This window comes from Cloeon dipterum, chromosome 1 (genome assembly GCF_949628265.1).
Source record: "Cloeon dipterum chromosome 1, ieCloDipt1.1, whole genome shotgun sequence".
Lineage (NCBI taxonomy): Eukaryota > Metazoa > Arthropoda > Insecta > Ephemeroptera > Baetidae > Cloeon > Cloeon dipterum.
The window spans coordinates 31,501,510-31,520,832 of NC_088786.1; the positions used below are offsets into that span (position 1 = coordinate 31,501,510).

Sequence of the window (19,323 nt, forward strand, 5' to 3'; positions counted from 1 at the left end):
TTGTGCATTCACTTTTTGCCTTAGATGGCCATGTGCATCTCGCAAAGTGCTGCCTTGTAATTTCGCGCGAGTGGTGGCTGTTTATTATATTGTGCCCTCTCTGCGTGTTTATATCTCTTCAATTCACTTCAAAGTTGGAGGAGTCTCTTCTCCGCAAATAGGAGAGCTGACTGAGATATACACACATGATGTTGTAGTTCCTTTCTCCTGAAGATGATGCACAAGCCGGTGCACGGCGGAAAGTGAGTAGGTCAGTCAGGCGGCCCCACTCTGCCGACGAATAGTGCAGCTCGCTAGCTCATCCCATCCACCCGCGAAAACACTCTTGCTCTTCGCTGTCAGTCGCACCTTCAGCTCCCGACCGAGTCTACACATCCTCGCCAGGTCCCAGGGAACTCCGCGTGTCTTCTCTACAGGACTTGCAGCCTTACAACGCAATAAGTGCTCTCTAGACGGTAAGATATTTATTATTAAAGCCACCTTAAATTAACAAATAATTTGTTAGCAAATATAATTTTAATTTATTTATATTAAAACCAATTTTTATATATTTATTTATTTTTAAACCATCTAATATATGCCAAGTTTGGTTTATACTTTTATAGAGACTAAAGAAAAAATATAAACATTGAGCCAGTCATTTTTGGGCATGTTGTTATCTTAATCCTAAATTCCTGAATCACTTGAGTAATTGTCTTTTTACTGATAAACTGATTGTTATAGTCCAAGCCCCAAAACTAACGCAAAAAGAGAATGGAGGAAGATCTCTGTTCCTAAACTCAAAGTCGTGATTTACATTTTATTAAATTCGAGTTTTTAAATTATTAGAATATTTTGTGCTCCTCGAATTATCAATTCACTAAAATTTCCCTCCTCAGTCTAACGATCGAATCCGAATTTAATTATTCAATTTAATCGTATCGTCCCTTCAGAAAAGTTGCGAAATTAAGCTGAGCATATATAAAATCTCACTTTGGCATTTGTCGTTAAATTTAAATTAGGATCATAAAGTAATAATCGTACTCGATTTTGAGACGCGCTGTATGAGGCAACGACGAGTGCCGCATAATTCTCTCACTTCGCTCTTTTGCAACCGACTTTAAAATCTCCACGCTTGAACATCCATATTTATTCGCGGTGGCGGCGACCCATAAATACGCGAAACGGCACATTATTTTAGAGCAGTTCACACACGGACATTAATTTATTCTGCACACGATAAAAATCGAAAGTTAAACACACCATAACCTGTGTCAATGAATTGATTTACATCTAACATAATACATATGAGAAAAAAGACCAATTTTTAAACACGGAACTAGATTTTATTTCGTAGAATGCTAGCTCAACATATCATTAAATAGTTTTATTTTCTTAAATTAATTATATAATGAGTTACACGAGCATTTCGCGTGATGCGCTTCAGAAATCTAGTGAGTCAGAGATGGATTGATTAATTATAGCTCCACGAAAATATATTAATTAAAAAACCTATGACGGAGTAAAAGAATTGCTAACACGGAAAACTAGTAGCAAGTAAACATCTTCTAGTGTTAATTAATGGCTAGCGAAGCGAAACTTTCCATGAAAATATACAAGACACAGATCTAAACTAGGCTCTTTTTTATTTGAAATTTGACCTGCAAATTTTACACTCCATGCTCTCGGTGTATTTGGTTAAAAATGCAAAAAACATAATGACAATTTTAACATAGAGGAAATATTTTTAATTTCCTGATCTGCGATTAGTGGCTGCTATTTTTGGATTACGCTGTCAAGTCGTTTAACCGCTGCAATTGGTTAAAATATTTGTCAACAATCTAATTGCTACAGCAGAAGCAAAAAGTCCTAACGTCATAATTCCGTCCTCACGTTGTGTGAATAAATAAATAACACACTTTTTACAACACTGGTAGCTGCTGAATCAAAAGTGCTCGCTCACTGAAGCCGCTGCTGTAGCGCCGTAATTAGCATCATCAAGCACTCGGCGGGACGAAGGTTTGGCGCGTGAGACAGTGAAAGGAATTTCGTTGATAATCAACCCTTGGAGTCGCTAACAAGCTTTGGGAAAACGCGCCATACTTTCCCACAGCTCTCGATTGTCTCATTGTAGAAATTAAACGAACGAAAATCAGAATTCTAATCTTTCTCCTCTCGTGCGCGGCGCGGCAGCGAGAGTGAGAAACGAACGCGCGTAATTGACAGATTACGCCCAAGCCGCGGATGCTGCAATTAGCGCGGCGTAATTTCCCAATCGCGCCGAGCCATTTTGACGCCGGCTCGTGTGCCAACCAACTTATAAACACCTTTCGTCTCTCGCGCGCCTCGTGCCTCATTGAAAAACAATTAATTGGTTCACTGACGGTGAGATAATCAGAGGTTTCTTATGTTTGCAGATGGTTTATTTAAATGATCAGTGCAAAACATGCAATTATTGGATAAGTTAAAAAAAGAACGTAAATTAAAATATCGTTTAACAGGTTATTCAGGCGAAGAATTTATTTTCCTATGTTGCTAAGAAAATTATGATAAAATTTAGTGCGATTGGTATGGTCTTCAAAAGGGTTGAGCACTATGTTTACTTTTGCATTACTAAACATTGCGGTTCATTTCACATTATCCCTCGCAAAGTGCTCAGTTTCTGATAGAATTAAAAGAGAGGAATAGAAATCAAGCTAAAAAAACCTTGCAATTTTTTAAGGATATTGAGAAAACTAGATTTGGTTAGTTTCTCCCAGTCCTCAATTGAATAATTGCTTAGCACTGTAGAGATAAACTGTTGTTAGTTCATTCTTGTTCAGCAAGGATTCCTCCTAAACGCCAGCTCCTCCGAGACCGACAGTTTAAATATTTTCCATCAGATCTCAAATTTCGCATTTGTGGCATGCATTTTTGCGTGTTTGTGAATGTGTTTTAGTATGAAGGCCTTTTCCAACTCAACTATCTTTAAATTTGTCAAATTATTAAACGCGAGAGAACTTTAAAGTTTGGAGAAAATTGACGATAAACAGGATCAAATAAGGTGACTCGTATGTAAATACTGAAAATTATCCCAGTATGGAATATTTCACAAACACAAAATTGGTTCCCGTCGCCCTTATGCAAAGTTTAGAGAGACTAATTTCGCTGCCTAACAACATTCTAAGCGGTCTGCCGCAACATACGGAAAAAGAACGAATTTACAATGCATTATGCATGTTTATGAAAATGAGACCCGATTGCATAAGCACGCGAGTGGCTCATCACCGCGCGCAGATCGATATCAGAACGGCAAATTCATTCAGCCGAACTCTCACTTCTTCTCGGCCAAAATCGTCTCTCTCGCGCGCGTATGGGGCCGACGCATCTTTCATTTTTCAAGCGCCGTCTCTTTGCAGAAGACAAAATGCTCCATTGTTGGGCGCTTCGAGAAGTGCATTTGTGAAAATGAAAAGCGTCCATAAATCACGCATCGATTGAACTTGCCGCGCTGAGAGAGCATAGAGAAAAGTCTGTCGACTGCAAAGTGTGTGGGAATCGTGCGCTTTTCAATCCGATTCATTACCATTGTTTGAACAGGGAGTCGCGTTTAGTTGATTTCGACGCATTCAAATCAGCCTTTTTTGTGTGATGGACACGGAAAATAATTTCTCCGGGCGAGAGGAACTTAATGACGCGCGAGGAATTAAGGCGCAAAAGTCGAGCGTGATGCTGCTCTTTTGTCCGGTTTTGAAAGCGACCAGACACTTTTCTTTTCATTCCAGCAGCTTTGTATTTGTGTAATCGGAAAGGAAGCCAGCGCCATTATCATAATTGAATTGCCACTCCAGGTTTGGAGCCGATTTGTGCAAGTAGAAATGCATTTGAGTGACACTTGAATTGTGTGAGAAAATTCAAATGCACCGCGGTGCAATCGAGCTTTCAAGAAACATAACAAGATAGTCACGTGGATTTTACGTTTCCGCAATACGAAAAAGATTTCGCAGCAGGAAGGTCGAATCTGAAGTTTTAAGCAAAAAAGCTGTGGTGTAATGCCTATGAAAAGCTCTCATATTTGTATTAAAATGTGAAAACTTATAGAATTGCAAACAGGAATAATTTTTCCGTTCGTCAATGACTCGAATGCGCCTCTGATTTTTCATAATCAAATATGGAAAATTATTTGAAGAACCATCCATTGTGGCGTCACTTTCCATTCTTCTAAATTAAATCTTAATTTAAGAGAGGAAAAGTGCAAATATGACCTCTGAGATGATCTCCAATCTTAGTGTCAATAAACGCTCCAGAAAGAAGGCAGGAACCGCAGACGTTTCCACACAAAAGCGGTCCAATTAAAGCGAAAGGACCGAACACAAACGAGCCTTTTTGATCGGCAGTTAACGCCAAACGTAAGTCAACACTTTCAGAGCACACAGTTCAATCTGTGAGGACCTGTCAAGATAAATCAGACGTGTGTTCCATTTTTTTGCATGATCACCATGAGTAATTACATTACAACACGTTTTTTAGAGAGCAAATATTTCTATATTTGATCAAAATATTATAAATCTTCCCAATAATTCAAAATTGAACAGATAAATTGAAAATTGGTTTAGAAAAAAATTAAGATTTTATCGGAAGGAAACAAGCTAATAGCGCTTTAAGTTCGTCACGGCAAAAGTAGTGTTTATTTTATTAACAAAAGGGGGATACCGCATTTAATTCTGATAGTAAGTGCTATTTTTTATCACCCTCTTTGGCACTCAGCGAAAGTTTTCGCCTCAAAGAGCATACTAGACGCGAACTCGCGAGTGAATGTTGCCGGGTCAAATAATAATTACGGGCCGAATGCCTTTGTGTGTGTGAGAGAGAGAGATGAGCGTGCATGCGAATCGCGTTTTACCTTGTCCGTTGCATTGTGCAGCCATTTGTTATTTTAATTATCCTCAGAGTGCTTCGGGAGACGTATCATTTGGATTTATAGTTCGCACGAAAGCGCCGCCGATCCATCAAGCAAGCTCAGCGTCGAAAATAATTCGCCGAAGAGCACTCTTGTTGTTGCCCCAGGGGTAATTAAATCTAAATTAACAATAACACTCTCCAGGTCGTGACCCAAAACATACTCTGTGTTTGCTCTGAGTGAGTTAGCATTATTTAAATTAAACAAAAACAAATGACTCGGTTTAATTCGAAGAAGAATTTTTCTAATAATTGTGTGCTTTGACTTCTATTTTAATTGTTTATTTTGTTTGCCTTAGAAGTTTTTGATTCTTTCAAACGTTCTTAGAAAAATAGTAAAGAAAAATTTAACGGAATATCTTTTTTTCCATTTGGATATAATTTCTTTGTGTCTTTTAGGAGTTTAATGGGGTAACGCGATCGTTCTCGTTGCTCTTCACCGCCCAAGATTTATACCAAACAACGTATAGAAAATATAAATCTTCAAAGCACTAACTATCCCGTGTGTTAAGCATATAGCTTCCTGAAAGTTGGTTCAAAGTACTTCTTGCCTGCTGGCAATAAGTTGCACGCACTCACGCAACACTTTAATGAGTTGCTCTCATCTTCATAAAACCAACACTTAGGTGCTTTTCGAAGTTAACATTCTAATTAGAACATCTGCGTTCGAGACGAGGAAACAAGTGGACTTTTTATTTGGCGCAACTTCCGACCATGGTGCTCTTCGGCGTATAACAGGCCAATTTGCATACCGACACAATTGGGTTTGCGCAATCTGCGAGCACAGACGACGCACAAAGTATGTCCATATAACGCAAGGATGATGCTAATCTCTATTTCCTTATGCAAACGAGCGAACGATTTCGTACTCAAAAGTGGATCAAATCTTTTTCTCGAACGCAATTACAATACAATTTTATTTCCTCTCCTCTCTCGATTCGATTGCGTCAATTTGTATTCTTTCGTGGGCAAATACCAGCATTATTTGTTTGGCAGCTTTGACGTAGAAAATAGAGCGTAAAATTTTGTTCCTCCGCTCTCGCCTCCTTTGTTCCTGCGTGCGTGAGGTGATATAACGTTTGTGTTGTTCTATTAAATATCTCATTTAAACTTATTTTTTGTTTAGTAAGCATTAAAATGAATGAATTCACAGACAAAACTTAACATTTATGTCTACTTTTGTGGTTAGCGACCAAAATTAATCTTGCTAGTCATTAATTGTGAAGCAAGTAATAGATAAAATCATGCAGTTAATTTTATTCCCTCAACTGCAATCAAATAAAGTCCACGTTACAAACTGACGTGTAAAAATCGCATTAATTAGCGAGTCAACTGATCGTAAAAAATTGATATTGGCCATAACTTCCAATTGGCAATAACGCTAAGCTACAAAGTCGTAAATCTTGCACTAAAGTGCGAAACGTTACAAGCCGCGGGAAAAGCATAAAACAACACATGTGCGAGAAATTATCTTTCCTTGAGATGAGGAAGATGAAGAAGCGCGCGACGTCAAAGGTTCCAGTCGTGATCGGAAGGGCCTGAATAAATTACACGTATGGACAAACGTCACGACGTAGACACATACGAACGCAGAGCGAGTATGAAATTAAACACACTTGTTGCGCGCGCCGAGAAGTGAAATTCGTCCGTGCTCGAAAAAACACATAAAAAGCCGAACGCTAATAATAAAAGGTGAAGCGCCCAGAGGAATTCATACACGCAAATGCATTTTCTCCGCGGGGAATTTCAGCGCGATCGGCACCTTGAACCTGCAGATGTATCTATCGGTTGGCAATAAAACACAAGCAGCGCAAGTGAAATTTCTCTCAACCAGATGCAATAAGGAAAAGCGCACATTGATAACGCTGCCGAGAAATTTCCATTCTGTTCTTGTGACATTTTATAGGCTTGTCTTTTTCGATTGCCCCGGGTGGAGACGGTGCATTTACTCCGGACCTTTAGAGAATGCAGTTGAAAACGATTTATTTGTGCAACAGTCATTTTAAATGTTTTGCTACTGCATTTAAGGCATTTATTTCATTTATCTGAACCATTTTAAATGCAACGGTCCAATTAAAACAAAAAAGACAGCTGAATACTCAGGCGATTTTAATAAACTATTTGGCTTAAATCAGAATGGGTGGCAGGACTGAAAAAAAGGAAGTAAAACACTTCGCACGCTCTCCTTTTGAACAGTGGCTACGTTTTTGCCCTCTAACATAAGACCACATCAGCTGCACTCTCTTTTTTTTCACAATTTTGAATAAATTTTGTTCGTCAATGTTATTTTACGTTTCATAGACTTTTCATAGATATCACTAATATTTGATGGGATGTAATTTTTGTTTTTAAATAATGTTGAAATAAGAAATGCAAATTTCCTTTATATCTTGGGTTCATTTCATAATGCACCAACGGTAAACTACTTTAAAAATATTATCCCAATGTAAGCAAAGCAAATTATCACAAATAGGTAATAACCTATTTATGCAAATAAGACTTTAAAAATGAGTGTGTCTGCGAAAAAGAAACATTGCAAGAGCATTTCGCCTTAAACATCGTCAAAGGGTGTTCGAAATTAGCATAGGCAACCACTCCCGTCCGTTATTAGTTAGGCCTCACGCAGCTTTAAGAACAATGAGCGCGTTACCACTACCGTACTTTCTTCCTCTCAAATATCGAGTCCATAAAGAGCGAGGTTTGAAAAAGCGCACGGCGATTCGAAACAAAGGGACCGTAAAAGAGCTGCTGGGAGAATCCACGCAGAGACTGACTTTCTTCGCTTTATCTATCAGCATCTGCCCATTTGTCAGAAGTGAATTAGGCACCGTGCCACCGCGGCCGCGTGTGTGCGCTCTTGCTTGCAGATTGCATCTCGGCAACGCACACGCCGTGCCATGCCAACACGGGCAAAACCAATTTTGTCAGATTGAACTAAACAAATAATGACGGGGCTCATCTCCCGGCTAAATTTGGAGCTGAGCTCTTCACCTCGTAAATGCGTATGAGAAAATGGGCACACAATAATGATGGAATATGATACCAATCTTTTCCTTTAAAATTAAATTTAAAGAGTTTCAGCGTTGCTTTTACAAATTTAGGATCAATTTTTATAAATATTTGCAGGACAAAAATAAAATTTTAGATTTTGTCCAATATCTAGCAAAATCTAACTGGTTTTTTGCTTGATTTCGATTCCTCTCGTCGTGATCTATCCATCATGATGCGAATAACGAGGAAAATTTGATTCATTTTGAAATAAATAATGACAGTCAAAAATGTGATGATGCTCGCCGCTTGCTTAGCATCAAAACTTTGGAATCGATTTGCAAAGAAATTTATCAAAATTGAGAGTATTTTAGGTTTTTCTTAATTTTGCAGAACGATGAAATATTTCCCTCATGATTGCAAAATTACAAGAAACTTTTTGCTAAGGGATCAAGGAAAAGCCACTCAGCAATTAAATAGAACTTGAATCAATCAACAGTTAAAACGCAAGGAATTTCTCAGAACCAGCGAGCTTGCATTAAAGAGGAAAGGGCGCCGATTAACATGCCTCATTAAGGAAAGCAAATCAACCAATAGAACTTTCTATTTTTTGTTTAATTTTTGAACACTTTAATGTAAGTGTGGTTGCCACACTTGATAATTGCTCCGTGCCCACGCAGCTCAGCTGTAAAAATAAAATAAACACTTTTTCCGCATGTTTTCCCACCACTGCCAGATTAATTAGGCTGTTTAGGCCGAATTCTTCGCGCCTACCTCACGTGTTAGTTGGCTTTTTCTTGTCGAACTCTTCGTAATAACATACTGTGGGTGGTTGAATGCCAAACGGAGGAGTTCGTTCTGAGAATCGACACGTTAATTGCGAATTAGTCGACGAATGGGTTGCCATTGGAAAAGTCATGCAAATTGTGTAGAGTGGGTAGTAATTACCGCAGTTTCAAGTGTGTTGGACTGCTTGCAAGATGTTGACTTTCGCATGCAAACTTTTTTAATGAAAGGGAAGCACTCTGAAGTCTTACACTCCCTTTGAACGTTCTACGCTATCTTAAAGTTTGGTGCTCTGTAGATATGCTAAATAAAATTCAAGCTTAGGTATTTCATTTCCAAACTGGATGTCAATAAAAACTTTAAGGTCAAACTTAGTTTAAAATTAATCAAATTTTTCCATTTAATACTTTATTTATGCATATAGGCAAGGTTCATGATGACGTTTAGTATAAGAATAACATATTTGCTCTTCAAAGCAGTTCCATATTTTATTGGGACTTGAACTTTTAAGAGACCTTTATCATAGTTACATAATCAAGTTAAATTTTTTCAAAAATGTTAACCATCGAAATAGCAATTAATTAGTTAAAATAGATAATGCCATTAAAGTGCCATCAGACTGTATATTTTTTTAATTTTAACAATGCTAACTGTAACATCTTTAACGTTGTGTTTATTTGAAATACTTAATAACTGTAATAAACTTTATAATCACTAAAAATAAAATTTATTAAATATAAATTTAAAAACTAATTTTTGCAATTTAAGTTGCTAATTTTTAGAAGCAATATTGTGTTTTAAATAACAAAGAATTGTGTAGCTAACAAACCTACGCAAAACGCAGCTTTCCTTTTTAATTAGGTGATTGATCAAGTTTGGAAACCAATAGCGATCGACTGACTCTTGATGCGGAGATGAAGCGCGCTTTAATTGCCTGCAGACCGATTTTTCCCCGGCAATGGCAAAGGTTATCTGAATTAACTGTTGGTTCGGGAGCAGCATCTTCATCGGCGGCAAATCGGACCCTCGGGTGAAAGGAAAAGTCAAGCGTCGGCGGGAGAAAGCATTTCTCCTCCGCGGCGGTGAGATATGCCGCCGCTGAATCGGATGCAACGGGAATTTGCCTGCTGAGACTGCCACTGGCCTCGATGCCGACCCGCCGGCCATATTCATCATCCCATTGTTGCGAAAATTTATGGCCTATCCCATCACCAACATGGGAATAACCGCACGCTGCCTGCAAAGTGGCTACCGCTCTTTAATGCCGAGAAAAACATATTTCATTAAAGCAAACAAGCTGGAAATTTATCGCAGTCACTTTTCCGTGGCGGTGATTCAATCTAAGGAGCAGCAAAAAAGGAGTAAAAACCTCATAAAAATACAATGCTAAATGAAATCCCGAAAGGCGTTCACATTGTTCGAGCATATTTTTTAGATTGCGCGCTGCAGTTCTTTTCTAATGAGTTATTGACGCATGAGATTGTTTTTAGATTGATCACCAGCAAGCAGCTATAGTATACATTCTGGCAGTCAATTAAATTTAAAAAGAGGTTCTAGAACAAATTTATTTTTTAAAACAGGAAATACAAATAAACACTCAGAGAGTTTCATAGCTCTAATCTTCGCGGTATTGAATTTGGATGAATTTGAAGAGAAAAATTAGATCACACGTTCCCGTGTTGCACACTGTACAGCCAGGCCTCATCACTTCAGCTTCAAAACAATAATTTGCTCTTCGAATTTCACTTCATCTTTAGTAATTCCGCAAAGAGAAAAGTCATTTCTTAATGTTCATCAAATTTTTTATTCACAGACACAGATAGACAAGGCAATCCAAATAAAAATCGGTCCTATATTTTTGCAGAAGCTATTAGATGATTATTTATTAAAATAAGTTCTAATCATTATTTATTTTGTGCTAGAATTCTCTCTTATCCCTAATATATTTATTTTACAAGTTGATCTTGTATCAAGATGAAACTTTTCATAACAGAAAATTAGGCCAAACTAAAGAATTTATCTTCCCGTACTGGCATCCCTCGTATTCATGACCAAATAAAGCAGAGAGCAATTTTTCACTCTACAATATCTTGTGGCAATATTTGGACAGAGCTCATTTGTAATTTTCCGTCTGACCCCCAAAACTGTTAGCTGGCCGTGTCAGGAAAGGCGCGAAATTTTGATAAATTCGCGTTGACCCACGACCCAAGGCGGATTAAATGCGAGAATAATTCGGTGGTGTGCAGTTGCCGACGAGCCTTTTGCCAATTGGACGAGACAGACACGTCTCGCTCGCATTAATAATACTGAGACGCTCTTTTCTCATGCCAATCAGACGCTTAAATTGTCCCAAGCGGCAGGTCGGTCGTGATCAAAATTTCTTTTACTGGGGCAAGCTTTGAATTATTATCGTATTATCATGCTTTACGACCCAAATCAAAACGGCCAGGAATCGTAAAATATATGTTAAAGTATGGCACACTGCTAGACGACTCGAATGCACATTTTTGGAATGATCATTCATCTTCAGCGGCTCTCAACAAAGCTTGCGACTAGACTAATAATAATAATGTTCTCAAACACAAAAAGAGTTTAATAAAAGATCAACACAAAGCAATTAACATATTTTTCGTAATTTTTGCATGTAACAAATTTGAACAACTTCTTAACATGCAGATTAATTATTTTTCAAGCTATCAGCTAATTGTGAAATAGAGTGGTGTTATAATTTTTCTCTGTTCTATTCCACAATATGAGCAGTCTGATGCATAATGCGATAATTTTATATTTTGTTGCATGTTATTCTTGAAATATCTGCTTTTCGCTGTTTCATTTTCCCTGGCTATAGGATTAAATCTCACGCTGCATGCATGAAAAGCAGTGATGCTGGTTGGATTAGTCATATTCCAATTGAAAGACAAGTGGTAATTTTGAAATCGTTTGTTTTTTCGCAGGCACTCCCTGTTATGCTCTGAGGCTGTGATTTCATCAAAACTCTCAACAATGAATCATCTCGTTTGGATATTTTCCGGTAAGTGTCTACGAATATAAAGACCGCGATTATAGTTCATGCTAAATTACAATATATACGTCGCTGCCTTACGAGTGAGGTATTTCCTATATTCACTCTAAATAACACTTGTTGTCAATTGTACTTTTCACGCACAATGCCTTGACGAGTTTCTCTGCGACAAAATAGACGGCACGTCGCGTGCCCCTTCGACATATCTGGCAAAGGCATCTTATAACACAAAAGCGACTTTCGCAGTCTGGGCACAAATCCGTGACAAACATTTCATCCTTGTGGGGATTTATTAAGATAATTCTTTATTGACAGTTGCAAATAATGCTGCAATTAACCCTTTCATATTCTGCGCGGTGCCGTTTTCGTGAGGCGCGAGAGGTCTGCAAAACCTAGTTCATTAAATCAAAAGGTCGTCGTCAGAAGCGATGCAACTCTCAGCAAGGTGCGATCTTCGGTCGGTCGTCCGTCTCGGCTCGCGGCGCGAATAATAAAAAGCATCCTTTCGAAAACAACCTTGCACTTCCACTTTCGTTATGCAACATCGGAGCCGATTATTAAGCACGATTTCACAGCTCGCAGCATCAACGAGAGCATACCGCTCGCTGATCCGATTCATCGCATCTTTGTGTACATACTCGCTCTTCTTCGCACTTTAGTGTCGAGGTCTGATCCGATTGAATTTGGGGGCGTGATTTGCGATTCGCACCGAAATTCGCCGCGCTGCTTGTAAATCGAATTGCGTTTTCCACTCGCTTAATCTGCGTGGCGGTTGCGTGTTGGGTGCTTATTGAATTTCTTTATCCGCAGCGATAATATTGTTTTCTAGAAAGATGAATGTTGCAATTTTCTTTTGAATAGTAAGTGTAGAAAATTCTCCGAATGAATTTTAGGGGCTGAAGATGCCATAAATAATTGACCAATAAAATATTGTTTATTTTCCTTTTCTAGAAAGGATGGTTTTCTGATAACTCATGAGCTATTAAGCCTAAAATTATCTAACCTTTTTCTTTGCTTCTCATAAAACCATTATTTGAAATTAATCTGATGATATGGGTTCATTGCATGTGTTAATTAGTAAATTAACCACGCTCAACATTCAATCATTTTCAACGGCTAGAAAATCATCTGCAGGTTGATGCAGTGCTGATCAGTTTTTTAGTGGCCAGAAGAGTTTTTTGCAGTACCAGACAATGCCAGAAATATTTCAAATTTAATGCTTCATTGTAATTTAAAAAAAAAAATCGCGCGGAGGATCCTTCTGTTTGTTAAAATTTAATTAAAATCTGTCAGTAGAAATTAAATGCAGCTCCCTCGGTGTGTAGCGAGCTGTTTTTTCCGTATAATTCTACAGAAATGTCATGCTACAATATTTTCGGCTGCTGGAAGCCCATAAATTAGGGCTGCATAAACCAGCCAAACCGCTCGAGCAAGACATTTAGGAAGATAATCATGGAAAAACAAATAGCTCGCTAAACACCGAGGGAGCTCCATTTAATTTCTGCTGATAATAATTCTGACAACCACACGTATTGCTTAAGCTAAAAATTAAGCCAAACAAAAGAAGCAAAATAAAATTTTCCCAACTAAATTTAGTTCGCAAGCCGGTGATTTTCAGCAAATCAAGTCTTGTATAACGTGTCGCTTTTCAGCTTACAGAAAAGATTGTGTTCTCCACACTTGCTGTTCATCAGCGAAAAATTGCAGACAAAGCTGTCTTCAACGTATATATACGTATTAATTCGCGTGCGTGAGCGTGTCTCTCCGCACCTGTGTGCATGCGGTAACACGGCGCATCAGCATAATTTCTAATTTTTCGGGCCAATAGCGTCGAGGCGTGTGGGAAAATGCGAGCAGCTAGAGCACAATCAAAAGCATCCTATGTGTGTTTTATACGCGACGGAAACAGCTTTGCGTGGATTCACACACAATTTCTTCCGTAATGGACTGCTTAAACGCAACAATTGATTGCGCAACACACGCCGCTTGCGTCACGCATTATGCGAATAATAAAATAGTGGAGCGCAGCGCACTTCCATGCAAATCGAAAGGTCGACGGCAATTGATAGGCGCCGGGCAGGAAAGGACCCCGGCAATTAAGCTGCCGTCGTTTTGGAATACGCGGAAGGCTAACGGAAACATGCCGCTTTTCGATTTCCGCTCCTCCACTGCAGCATTGTTCGCAGCAAAAGATTTATTTTTCGCATGGCTGCTTTCTCTCCGCCGATGCTGCAGCTCGACGCCCGCTGTAAATCACACACGGGAAAATTGCACTTTTCTGGACTTGCAAGCCACTCACCAAAATCAATCGAACGTTAACTAAAAACTGAACGCCCAACTTGACGAATTGGCGCACAGTCGTCGGTTTGATTTTTAGTATTCAATCCAAACCTTCTCAAAAGAAAGTTTTTAGCGAAGACACAACTCGTTTTAAAATATTGCATGCTCACTTTACCTTTCTAATATAAATTAAACATAAATAAAAAAAATATAGAAAGCTGTGAAGGGAGTTCAACTTTGCGGGGTAATAACTCAAAATTTGCAAACCACCGTTGCAAAATTTATGTTCATTAATTTTTGCCTACTCATGAAATAGAGCAGACTGGATTCGCCAAAACTGGCCGAGTTCAATATTAAAAACTCAGAAATCAACGATGGAGTCCTGTTATTCATTTTCCTACCTTGAACCACAGCTAATTTTAATTCTCCGATAACGGGTCGGACTACGATTTCAAATTTAATATTGCTATGAAAAATATCCCATTATAGAGAACAAGGCTTACGAAGCATTAGTGAGCAATTAGTCACTAAAACTCATGGCCAGGATAATAACAAAAATTGCTATACCACCCCGACCATTCGCCACAATGTACAATCAAAATCAAGATAATACGAAAATTTTGCATGCTAACATGATTTCAAATGAATCGATGTTATTCAGGAAGTATTGCTTCTAAATTTATCGTATGGTCTATAGTGCGAGTTTTTGATTTGGATTTAGAGAGCTTTAACATGAAGCACCTACTTCTTTGATTCTGTGTGTAGCATGCTGGGCTCACAATCAGAACTATGATAAAATAGAAACGATAATGGTAGTTGATGATTTCTCAAAATAATAACTCGATATTTCTTACTTTCTTTTTTAGATTTTATTATAGACAAACAGAGAAAAATCGAGTCGGTCCTTAAGTGCAGAGAAGCTTTGTTAAAATTCTTTTGTCGGTCCGGACCTAAGTGATTTTTCTAGCTTCTTTTATCCCTGCTATAAAAAATGCTCTGGTATTCGGATTTATTGTGCTGTCGGCCACTTTCATTTTATCAGCGGGTGTGGAGAGAAAAAGGCAATAATAATAATAGCTGTTATCTCTTATACCTTCGTTAATTTTGGGAGGCGCATTCGGCTAGGCAAATAAGTGCACGTCTGCTGTTTCCTGCCCCCATGGAGCGGCTGCATATATACAATTGTTCTGCATACCATGCTAAACATTCGATGGGAACGAGAGTTTTGCTGGGAACCTTTGAGCAGCAGGTTGATTTCTATTCACAAATTTGACTCCCTGTGTGTGTTTTCCTGCTGACAGCAAACTATTATTACATTTCACTCCTTTCTTTGATCAGGCCACAATGGGAAATATTTTTAAGTTGTTCAAAAATTGAACTTTCCACTTTGTCTTTTAGGAGTGGTATTTTATGGAAAAGTAGAAGTATTCATCACTGAAAGGCTATAGCTTCAGAGGTTATACCTATTTTCATATTTAATTGATAATATTATTTGTTTTTTCTGCAAGCTCATGATTTGAAAACCATTATATATGTATCAATTGCTGAACTATACTATAGATCTCAATTATTCGAGACTATATTTCGTAAATTATGATCTGATATTACAAATTTACTTGATAAATCTGTTAGAATATTTCTAAAAAATACTAATCTATTTTATACTTAATGTCAAACATTTTTCACGACGTTCTCAGCGAACTTTTCCAAAAAATACCATCGTTTTAGGAATTTGAAAGCCAAAATGTTTTCAAATTTTTCCTCTCTGGATTCACTTGACTATCGCACATATAATGAAATACTTTTATTCATGTTTGAAAAGGAAATAAAATTAATTGTTTATTCAAAAAACAAAAATATCCGATTTTATATATTGATTATCTATTTTCTTCAAAATACCAGAATTTTAATTAGTGCGTGCAAGCACAAGAGTTGGAAAAGACTGAGCAGCTGCAAGATTGCCCGATCTCGCTGCTTTTAACAATAAACTAAGCCAATCCTCCAGATAACATTCCATCAAAATGACCGCAGCACGCAGAGCAAATCCTATTTAATGATTCCGCGCGCCCCATTAGAAAATTTAAGAACTTTCACCTACACAACGCCGAGAAAAACACAGTTCTAATTAATCACAACCATGCTGCACATACGGCAAGCTTTGTTTGATGTGCGAAACAACGATTTCTTTCGCACGTCCACACATCTTTGCAAAAGTGAAATTAATTTTTGTTTCTATATCACACTTACGTCAAGTACTCTTTGAATTGCAAAAATCTCCTTTCTTATTGTATGCCTAAAATCACCGAAAAAGAATAAAATAAAGAGAGAATAGAAAAAAATTGCATCTCTCGTGCATGCGAATTAAGCGCGGGCGAAGGTCCAGATCCGGATAATTTGATTTCAAAGCAAGGCTAATGTGATTAAGAGTTTACTTTGGCCAATTTCACGCTCATGTTCGCGAGGCGTGGAACATTAACGGTCGATGTTGTTTTCTCCTCCCGCTATTGTTTTAATTGCAGGTAAGCGTTCTTGAGAGCGCGCCGCTTTGTTGCTGATTCTATACTTGGTATAGGCGTTCAGGATGAATGTCCGCGGCTAATGATCGTTTCTCCTTCTTCGGAAATGCCTGTCTGGCCTGAGCAGGAGACGCGATAATTGCTAACTGAGGCAGTCAGTCAGGGTTGAGCTATCCGAGTGGAAAGAAAGTTCTATTGTGTGATAACTATATGCCCTTTTGCCGCTAATTACATCTCGCTACTCGAGTAAAACGGCCTTTATTCGTTCCGAGCGTTTCTTTCCCCGCGCGAAGGGAACAGAATAATTGTTGTTATATTCAAATTCCGACGTTTGCTTCTCATTTTATATTGGTCCGTTCAAGGGCGTGAATATGATTTTAATATATTAATTTTTCCTGTTACAAGGCAGTAGCCAGAACAGAGCTGAGTTAAGTTTGTCTTTTTCAATAGATCACGAGAATTTGAGTTGGTTTTACCGGCCAAAAAGTAGGTATTTTTACAATTAATGTAATCCAGTTTCTCTGTGGCTTGTGAAATTAAATGGTTTCCTTTTAGCTGTTTAGCCAAAATATTTTGATTGAACTCAAATATTTGCCCTTTATCAGTTTTTTGTGCGTACGTTCACTCAAGGACCGCCAATCTACTTTTTTGTCGAATTAACCGATTTAGCACAAGCATCACAGCCGCCAGACCCATGTAAGGCACAATATGCAATTCCAATCTTGAAGGTCCGCCCGCAGACAAACGCGACCTCACTCATTGTGCGCGCATTCCAATTTCAATTGACCGCACCTGACTGCGATCCCAGAACGAATGTGTTCTGCATTGTGTATACACACTTGAAAGGGCCTAAATCACCGCTCAATTGCCCGAAATTGCGGTTGGCAAAAAGCGTCAATTGTAGTGCAATTCGCAATGTCACTTGCACTTTTCAGACCGATTGCGTCTGGAATATTGCAAAATTGAAAAAAATGCAGTTGTGAGTTTATTCCTGATCGTTAATATTCATTTTTTACAGATCTCATACTAAAATCTATAGTTGGCAGATGCCATTGAATGTACAAGAACACGAGGTTGTCATAATTTTTCAGTTGAAATGAATGGCATCTTTCTCAGTGTACAACGATATATTTATTTCTCCCCAGGAAAAAAGAGTTCACTATACACTGAGGAAGTGGAATTTGATTTCAGCAGAAAATGTATGAAAATTTATGCGCCACGCCAAAAGTCTAATTTTGGGTCAAGCTGAGCTAGCCGACTGTCTAAAAGTCAAAAAATAGAAGTGGTTGGAACTTCATTTAAAAAAAAATGTCAGTTCTTCAGCCACCACCTAAAATAAGCTGAGACCTCTATAAAAATCAATTGCTACGACGTTACGTTCTTTAAACTGAATTGAATTTAAACTACCAGCAGAGAATTGAAACGTAATATTAATATAAATGTTTTTTTTCAATTTTATTGCCTCAAAGAAATTTCATTCACAATTAATGAACAAATTTCACTTTTAGTTAACCAGCAGCTATCGGTCCAAAAAAGATCATGCACGAACCACTCACATCTAATTAGCAAACTCACAAAGTGGATTAAAACCTTATTGACTGAGTAATAAGACAATTTGCATCGGCGTGCGCATCGAGAGTGCTTTATGGTCCATTCCACGAAGTGATTTATTTCCGTCGGTCAAATATGCTGACCCGCAGCGCAATAAGTACTAAATTAAGCCCGCGTATATTACTATAGTGGAATTTGCACTTTTCACTTTGATGGTTGTTCATTACCGATCTGTCACGTCGCTCATGTTTCGCCGATTTCTCCGCGGCTGACGGGGTGCGCGAAAATGGCACTTTTCACGCGTGGCGGCGCACGCTCTTTGAACTTTCGCACAATTTTCACACAAAACCACCTTGAACTGGTGTGCCAGTGTCGAGAATGCTTATTTACGACGCGTTATTACTTGTTCCTTTTCATCATACGGCACGAGAAAATCGAAGCACTTTTCTTTCTTCGCCACTCACACCTGAGATCATTCTCGTTGACACGCTGCGTTCTTTGAATATGCATGAAAGCGGCGGCGTTTCTTTTCCTATCCTGGCTGCGCGTGGGTGTGAATTGAACGAGAGACTCGAACGCACGATGTTTCCGAAAATTACAGCGCTTATCAGGGTTGGCAGTAAATCATGCTTGTCGGCGCTGAACAGCTGGTCTTTTTTCATTTGTTTATAATGACCACCAATAAGGAAAGTTTTTTATTTAAATACATTTTCCAATAACTCTTTCATTAATATAATATTTTATTTCCACGCTAATTGCACAACTGTTGAGGGAAATTGGTATTATGAAATTATGAAATATATGAAAATAAAAAGAGTGAGCAGTTTTTTCTGCTTTTTCTTTTTATTTCAAAATAAATAGGTTCAAGGAATTTGTTGCAACAGTTAATTTCTGCTAAATTTTCCTGTTCACATATTTAGTTTCCTCCCAGCCCCAGTTGGATAAACACGAACAGGCAGTGCCAATCACAAGCATAAAACGGAAACGCAATCTCCTTCAAAGCGGTCAATTTGTTTCCTCTAGCCTTAATCAAAATAAAACAGAGCCAGGGAGGCGTGGAAATTCCGATTTGTAGAGGATGTAAACAAGGTTTGATATCAATTAGAACTCAAAGAAGGTCCGGCTCATCGCTGCGTAAATATGCACTCGCGAATAACACCCTGTTTGCACAGCGAAGAATAAAAGGCCGAGGTTACAGCCTCACGGCGGAATTATGATGTATAATAAAAGAGCGCGAGTGTGTTTGCCAGATAGAGAGGATAG

General features: G+C 38.3%; 1 protein-coding gene across 1 annotated transcript in view; it reads left to right on the plus strand.

Moving 5' to 3' along the window:
* Positions 1-240: 240 nt before the first annotated feature.
* Positions 241-19,323, plus strand: part of LOC135947681 (mucin-2-like) — a 29,142-nt gene continuing 10,059 nt past the window's right edge. The window contains exons 1-2 of the mRNA XM_065496574.1: positions 241-455; positions 11,646-11,722. Coding sequence (XP_065352646.1) covers positions 11,695-11,722 — 28 coding nt within the window. The 5' untranslated portion in view covers positions 241-455; positions 11,646-11,694. The remainder of the gene's footprint in view (positions 456-11,645; positions 11,723-19,323) is intronic.